The 8,110-nt window shown below is 44.1% G+C and overlaps 1 protein-coding gene across 1 annotated transcript; it reads left to right on the forward strand.

Annotated features, from left to right (window-relative positions):
* Positions 1–3,541: 3,541 nt before the first annotated feature.
* Positions 3,542–5,095, forward strand: LOC105997453 (peptidyl-prolyl cis-trans isomerase-like 2). The gene has a single exon (XM_013031877.1). It carries the CDS (start codon positions 3,542–3,544, stop codon positions 5,093–5,095), a length of 1,554 nt encoding a protein of 517 aa, XP_012887331.1.
* The last annotated feature ends 3,015 nt before the right edge of the window (positions 5,096–8,110 follow it).

An 8,110-nucleotide genomic window follows, 5' to 3' on the forward strand; every position in this document is an offset into this window, starting at 1 on the left:
TTGTAATCCTAGCTACTCAGGAGGCTGAGATCTGAAGATCACGTTGCAAAATCAGCCCAAGCAGGAGTCCACAAGACCAATTAACCACTAAAAAGCTAGAAGTGGAGGTGTGCCACAAGTAGTAGAGCACCAAATTTTGGCAAAAAGCTAAGAGATCACACCCAGGCCCTGAGTTCAAGCCCCAGTATACACAAACACACACACACACACACACACACACACACACACCTCATACTATATGATGCTGGTCAAAGAGATTCCCACTATCAACCTAGTAAATCTGCAAAATAAACCCCACTGAAGAAATTTTTGCGAAATCTGAACTTTGTCTATTTGCTTATACTGCGGAATTTCACAGCAGTGATTTGGTAAGTATTAGATACCTGATAAAATGAGGTGAATGAAAGTGCCCTTTGAAGTATGAGCTACTATAATCAGAAGAGGAAATTCAAGAACAAAGAGATTAAGCCACTTACTCAAGATCCAGATTGCTTGCAAGTAATCAGATTCCTGACCTTCCTCCTACCTGTTTTCAAATTCTGTCTAACCAGTTTCTTTACCAGTGTGTGACTGACTTATTTGGAACCTTTCCTGTCATGGCTGTCTGTAGGGATTTGTAGAGCCTACAAGAAATACCTTTGGGACACTGGCTATACTCGCTATTAGCTTTCTAATTTCCCCTAGAGTTCTCCATAGCTGAGCATAAGTCATAAATTTGAATAAATTATATACCTTATTTGCATATTATATGTCAAAGGTGGGAGACACTGAGATTTCCAGAGCTACAGACATGTGGATTTTCACTCTGTTGGAAGTCTTCTGGACCATCAGAATCACAGCTTTCCCATTTGTCTAGCTTGCTTAGTGAAGGTACAAAACACTGCTGTGATGTTGGAGTATGTTCTGCCTTCCAGGCAGCCTGAGAGGAGTCATCTCATGAAGTAGAAACTTAATAGGAAATAAAGGAGTTAGCTATGGTAGTACATGCCTGTGATCCCAGCTACTCCAGGTGGGAGTCAGGAGGATTTAGAGTTTGAAGCCAACCTTGAGAAAGTTCATGAGGCCCTATTTCAAAAGCAAAATGGCAGGAAATATGGCTCAAATTGTAGAGCGCTTGCCCAAACATGAGACACTGTGTTCTGCAAAATAATATATATACCTAAATGTGTGTGTATATACATATACATATATATATATATATATATTCAGAAGACCCAGGGCCCACAGATAGTGTGTTTATATAACTATATAGATATAAATATGTTCATATAGATATAAACATTGCTTAGGAAAAATCTATGCTCTTCTCTAAAGAAGGGGTCCCAGTGGCTCATGTCTGTAATCCTAGATACTCAGGAGGCTGAGATCTGAGGATTGCAGTTCAAAGCCAGCCCAGACAAATTCTGTGAGACTCTTATCTCCAATAAACCACTCAGAAAACCGGAAGTGGCCCAGTGGCTCAAATGGTAGAGCCCTAACCTTGAACTGAGGAGCTGAAGGACAGCTGGTGTTTTTATAGCTATATAAACATGTTTATATAGATATAAAGATCTATACTCTTCTCTAAAGAAAGGGTCCCCTTCTTTACAGGCTCACACCTATAAACCTAGCTACCCAGGAGGCTGAGATCTGAGGATCACTGTCCAAAGCTAGCTGGGTAGAAAACCACTCACAAAAATAAACCACTTACATAACCGGAAGTGACACTGTGGCTCAAGTGGTAGAACACTAGCCTTGAGCTGACGAACTGAGGGACAGTGCCCAGGCCCAGAGTTTAAGCCCCACGACCAGAAAACAAAACAAAACAAAAAAAAAGGCAAAGAAACACATGAGGAAATGTTCATCATCCCTGGCTGTAAAGGAAATGCAAATAAAAACAACCCTGAGATACCATCTTACCCCGGTCAGAATGGCCCACATCCTAAATTCAGCCAATGACAAATGCTGGAGGGGATGCGGAGAAAGAGGAACCCTACTACATTGCTGGTGGGAATGTACACTAATACAACTACTTTGCAATCTGGAGGTACCTCAGAAAGCTAAATATAGACCTCCCCTATGACCCAGCCATTCCTCTCCTAGGCATCTACCCTGAACAACAGGAACCAGTATACAAAGACACAAGCACCTCCATGTTTAGTGCAGCACTGTTCCCAATAGCCAAGATGGAAACAACCCAGATGCCCCACTACTGATGAATGGATCCAAAAATTGTGGTACCTATGTACAATGGAATATTATGCAGCCATTAGAAAGGACAAAATAATGGCATTTGCAGGGAAATGGATGGAACTAGAGAAAATTATTTTGAGTGAGGTAAGCCAAGAACAAAGAGAGAAAAGGCATATGGTCTCCCTGATATGTGGATGCTAAAGCCAAAATCCAAGAAGATATGACAAAGTAAACAGGACTCGAGAAACAAAGGACAGCCACTCATTTTGTTGTATCATTACTAAATGACTCCATGTTCTTGACCATATATATGGTAATATATGCACACAACAGAGGGAAGTCAGGAGGAGGACACAGAATACATGGGAAACAGAACAACATACAACAAAGGGGCCCATCAGCTGACTGGACATAGAAGAGAAAGAACTAAGCAACCCAAAGACAGCGATGGGAAGGAAGGAATGAGACGGAGAGGGGGAATAGCTTACACTAAGTAAAAGGAAAGAAATGTAAACACTGATGTGGAAAAAATAATTTGTATTGTCAAAGCTCATAGAATTCACAAACTTTATAGACGATGATAATGACAATATGCCTTGTGAAGGTTAAAATGTGTTTGTGTCTTTAACTAAGTATCACTATTCCACAATACTGTGAAATAGGTGAAATTTATGTAATCACCTAATCTCAATTAAAAAAAAAAGTGAGGGAAGGGATGGGTTAGGAGCGATGGGTGACAATGTTGTCAGACACCTTGTACTCATATTGTACTCATATACTGTTTTGTAGAATGGGAATTTCTTTGTACAACTACTTAAAGATAGTAATTTTTAAAATGTTTAAAAAATTCTTCAAAGTGGAATTGCAGAAATTCATGTGGATTTAGTAAACAACATGGACTTGCTGGGCACAGGCTCCTCCTAGTGACTGAACTGGAAAAATTTGTAAGATCTTCCAAAGTTGCATTTATTAAAGGTTTATAAACCAAGGGGGGGAATTTACCTGTGATTCAGCAAAGAGCCCCAGGCTCTGAGGTTGCTCTTCAGCCCCAGCCACGCCCTCATCCACCCAGCCACACCCTCACCCACCCAGCCACGCCTTCTTCCCACAGTTAGAGGCTCCCTAGGCTCTGACTTCATTTCTGCAACTGCTGTGGCCACACCTCCTCCTTGCCCTCCACTATATAATCCCTCTCCCCTGCCCTAAACCTTCAGTCTCTTCGCACCTCAGTCACCTGCAAGCTGGTAAGTTTGTCTTTCTTCTAAATAATCTCTTTCCAAAGAAGTCTGTGCAGGGTGTTTTAATTCAAATAGAATTAATTTTCATTCTGAGTTGTACGCTCGCTAGTTCTGCAGTCGCCGCTGCCACCATGGGGAAGCGACAGCACCAGAAGGACAAGATGTACATCACCTGTGCTGAATACACTCACTTCTGTGGTGGCAAGAAGCCAGAGATCCCAAGGTCAAATTTCCGTCGTCTACCTTTTGACCACTGCAGCCTCTCTCTGCAGCCCTTCACCCACCCAGTCTGCACTCCAGAAGGCATCATCTTTGACTTGCTGAATATTTATCCATGGCTTACAGAGTATGGGATCAATCCCAGCAATGGAGAGAAACTTGATACAAAATCCCTGGTCATTCTGAATTTTGCCAAAAACAGTGAAGGGAAGTACCACTGCCCGGTGCTGTTCACCGTGTTCACTGACAACACCCACATTGTGGCTATTAGGACAACTGGCAATGTCTATGCCTATGAGGCAGTGGAACAGCTGAACATCAAGGCCAAGAACTTCCGGGACCTGCTGACTGATGAGCCCTTCTCTCGCCAGGATGTCATCACTCTCCAGGATCCCACCAATCTGGACAAATTTAACATCTCCAACTTCTTTCATGTTAAGAATAACATGAAAGTAACAGACTCAAATAAGGAAAAGGCCAAGCAAGACCCATCTTACTATTTGAAAAACACAAATGCTGAGACCCGAGAGACCCTGAAGGAGCTCTACAAGGAATTCAAAGGGGATGAGATCCTAGCAGCCACCATGAAGCCCCCAGAGAAGAAAAAAGTGGATCAGCTGAATGTTGCCCACTATTCCATGGGGAAGGTCAGTGCTTCCTTTACCTCCACCGCCATGGTGCCAGTGACAACTCATGAAGCAGCTGCCATCGATGAAGATGTGCTGCGATACCAGTTTGTGAAGAAGAAGGGCTATGTACGACTGCACACCAACAAGGGAGATCTCAACCTGGAGCTGCATTGCGACCTGACACCAAAAACCTGTGAGAACTTCATCAAGCTCTGCAGGAAGCACTATTACCATGGCACCATCTTTCATAGGTCCATCAAGAACTTTGTGATCCAGGGTGGTGACCCCACAGGCACTGGCACAGGGGGGCAGTCGTACTGGGGCAAGCCCTTCGAAGATGAGTTCCGACCCAACCTCTCTCACACAGGCCGTGGCATCCTCAGTATGGCCAACTCGGGGCCTAATACCAACAAGTCTCAGTTCTTTATCACATTCCGCTCCTGTGCTTACCTGGATAAGAAGCATACCATCTTTGGACGGGTTGTTGGGGGCTTTGATACACTGACTTTCATGGAGAATATAGAAAGTGACCCCCAAACTGACCGTCCTAAGGAGGAGATCCGTATCCATAACACTACAGTGTTCGTGGACCCATATGAGGAAGCAGATGCCCAGATTGCCGAGGAACGGAAGAAGACACAGCTAAAAGAAGCCCCAGAGATCAAGGTCAAGACCGGCCAATCCCAATCTGGTAGCCAAGGCCCCCAGACATACCGTCAGGGGGTGGGCAAGTACATCAACCCAGCAGCCATAAAACGAGCAGCAGAAGAGCCATCAGCTGCCTCTGAGACCAAGAAAAGGCCCAGACGGGCTTTTGGAGACTTCAACTCCTGGTAGCAGTGGGCTGCTACCCTGGATCTGGTAGGGATGCAGGGATTGAGGGATATGTCCACACCACTGCAAATCCTACCCTTGTTAACTGCCTGACAGGCTCGGATTCAATGAAACCATTGCCTGTTGCCCCATTCCTGGCCCCTGGGAGGCTGTGGTCTCCCCATCCCTCACCCGGGAGGAATCTGGCTCCTTTCTAAGGCTCGAACCCAGCCTTCTGGGTCTGACTTTCCACCTTGCCTGGTGAGCTGGTATCTATAGGAAGGCCAGGATCATTGACAAAAGTTGAGTCCCCACCAGGTTTTCCTGTCCTCTCTTCTGTCATCTTAAGAATGACCCATGTGCTTATTAAGCATGGTCACCTGACCAGTGCCACCACTTAGTACCTTGTTAGAAATACATCTTCTCACCAACTGTGTGCTGAGGTACATGTTTGTAATCCCAGCCCTTGAGAGGCTTAAAGCAGAGATGGAGAGTTCAAGGACATCCTGAACTACGTGGCAAGACCTTATCTCAACAAAACAAAACATCAGGCACTAGATAGAGCTGACCCTAAGGCAGAGCTTAAACACCCGTTGAGTTCTATAAGCTGGTGAGCTTTACAAACTATGTCTAGCTGCTGCCTGTTGCTTGGGTCTGACTTATCCACACTGCTGGCTGCTCCACTTGTCTTCTCTGTCAGCCATACCTGCATGAAGCTAATAGCCCACGTGTGTGTGAACAGCTGAAGAAGAGGCCGCCCTGCTCCAAGTCCAGCCCATCTTCTCTGGCTTGCAAACCATGGCACCAGCTCCTTCCCTTGGCCCTGTGAAATATGTCCAAATCCCTCACCTGCTTCTCAATGCTTGTTGTCCAGCCTCAGTCTGTGTCAGTCCCAATCTCAGGACCTGCTATCTCATCTTCCCCTAAAGGCTTCTCTGGAAGTGTGGGGACAGTGTCATAGCAGTGTTCTGTCTGGCATTAGTCCTACTTGATGTCCAGCCCAGCCCAGGCTCCCTGTTGTCTTTGCATTACCACTCCTTTCTGGTTTGTATCAAATTCTAACTTAAACTTGATCCTTGGTTTTCTCTTTCTCTAAATTCTTGAATTTTCAAAAACTCAAAAGCTCCTGAAAGGGAACAACAAAATGGTGAGACAAAGGACAAGGAGGAAACCAATGCAACAGTGATACCCACAAGACAATATATTGGAAATGATCTGTACAACTTGGGGGGACATAGGGGGAGGGAAAGTGGGAGAAAATGAGGGAGGGGGAAACAAGTTCAACAAGAAATGTACTTATTACCTTATGTAACTGTAACCCCGTACATCACCTTAATAAAAAATAAAAATGTTTGGTTTGTAATTTCCCTTTAAACAAAAAGAGATAGCTTGCATTTTCCATATATCTCTCAATGAATGTACTGTATTACTGTTTTTTTTAAAAATTGATGAAATAATAATGGATTGGTCTTATTTGTTATCTGGTCCTTGTTTAATTTGTGTAATGGTTTTTGTATATAAAAGTTTACAGTTTTATGTATATTTTTCTTGTGTAAAAAGGGATGTAATATGTGTGTTAAACCTCTGTATGTATTATCTGTGTATAGTGTGACAAGTGCTTTTTCTTTCTTTTGGATGTATTAATAAATCTTGCTGTGAAGTTAAAAAAATAAAAATAATTTAAAGGCCAAGCACTGATGGTTCATGCCTGTAATCCTAGCTATTCAGGTGGCTGAGATCTCAGGATCATAGTTGGAAGTCAGCTCAGACAAGAAAGTCTGTGAGGTGGGCGCCAATGGCTCACACCTGTAATCCTAGCTACTCAGGAGGCTGAGATCTGAAGATCCCGGTTCAAAGCCAGCCCAGGCAGGAAAGTCCCCGTGAGACTCTTATCTCCAATTAACCACCAGAAAACTGGAAGTGGTGCTGTGGCTCAAGTGGTAGAGTGCTAGCCTTGAGCTGAAGAGCACATGGACAGTGCCCAGGCCCAGAGTTCAAGCTCCACAACTGACAAAAAAAAAGTCTGTGAGACTGTTATCTGCAATTAGCCACCAAAAAGCCAGAAGTAGAGCTGTGGCTCAAGTGGTAGAATGCTTGCCTTGAGTAAAAGAAGCTCAGGGGCAGCACCCAGGCCCTGATTTCAACCAGTCAGAAATATGTTGAGAGTGTCACATAGGAATAAGGACATCAACTTGAAAGGAACTCAGCAAGACAGAGTTTACTTCTGCAGAAGAATGCACCATGAGACAAACCTCTGACCAGCAAGCACACAGAGTAGGCAGGCTGCTCCCTTTTTATCCCTAACACAGCAGGCTCCGCCCTTCTGCTCACATTGGCTAAGCTCAGGTTCACAATCTGCAAAAGGATGTGATGTAATTAAAGTTCAAGGAGCTTTTTAACCTGATTATTTATTTATTTATTTATTTTTGGGTCCGGTCGTGGGGCCTGAACTCTGGGCCTGGGCGCTGTCCCTAAGCTCTTCAGCTCAAGGCTAGTGCTCTACTACTTGAGCCACAGTGCCACTTCCAGCTTTTTTCTTTTTGCTTATGTAGTGCTGAGGAATCGAACCCAAGACCTCATGCATGCAAGGCAAGCACTCTACCACTGAGCCATCTTCCCAGCCCCTTAACCTGATTTTTTCAATTATAGTCCAGCAGGAAAAGGATGCATGTAACTAAAATGCAATTAACAAGGGCCAAGGCACTTGGTCAAAGCAGGAACTTTTCAGAAAAATAATTTTCTTAAGATTAACAGAAAGCCATTGTCCAAAGGAAAATTGAGTCATTACCTGACTTATGTAACTGTAACTCCTCTGTACATCACCTTTATAATAACAATTTTTTCTTAAAAAAAAAAAAGAGGGTCTGGGAAGGTGGCTCAGTGGTAGAGCGCTTGCCTTGCATGCCAGAGGCCCGGGGTTCGATTCCTCAGCACCATATAAGCAAAAAGAAAAATAGCTGGAAGTGGCACTGTGGCTCAAGTGGTAGAGCGCTAGCCTTGAGCTGAAGAGCTGAGGGACAGCACCCAGGCCCAGAGTTC

The sequence above is a fragment of the Dipodomys ordii genome, unplaced genomic scaffold (genome assembly GCF_000151885.1).
Source record: "Dipodomys ordii isolate 6190 unplaced genomic scaffold, Dord_2.0 Scaffold146, whole genome shotgun sequence".
Classification (NCBI taxonomy): domain Eukaryota; kingdom Metazoa; phylum Chordata; class Mammalia; order Rodentia; family Heteromyidae; genus Dipodomys; species Dipodomys ordii.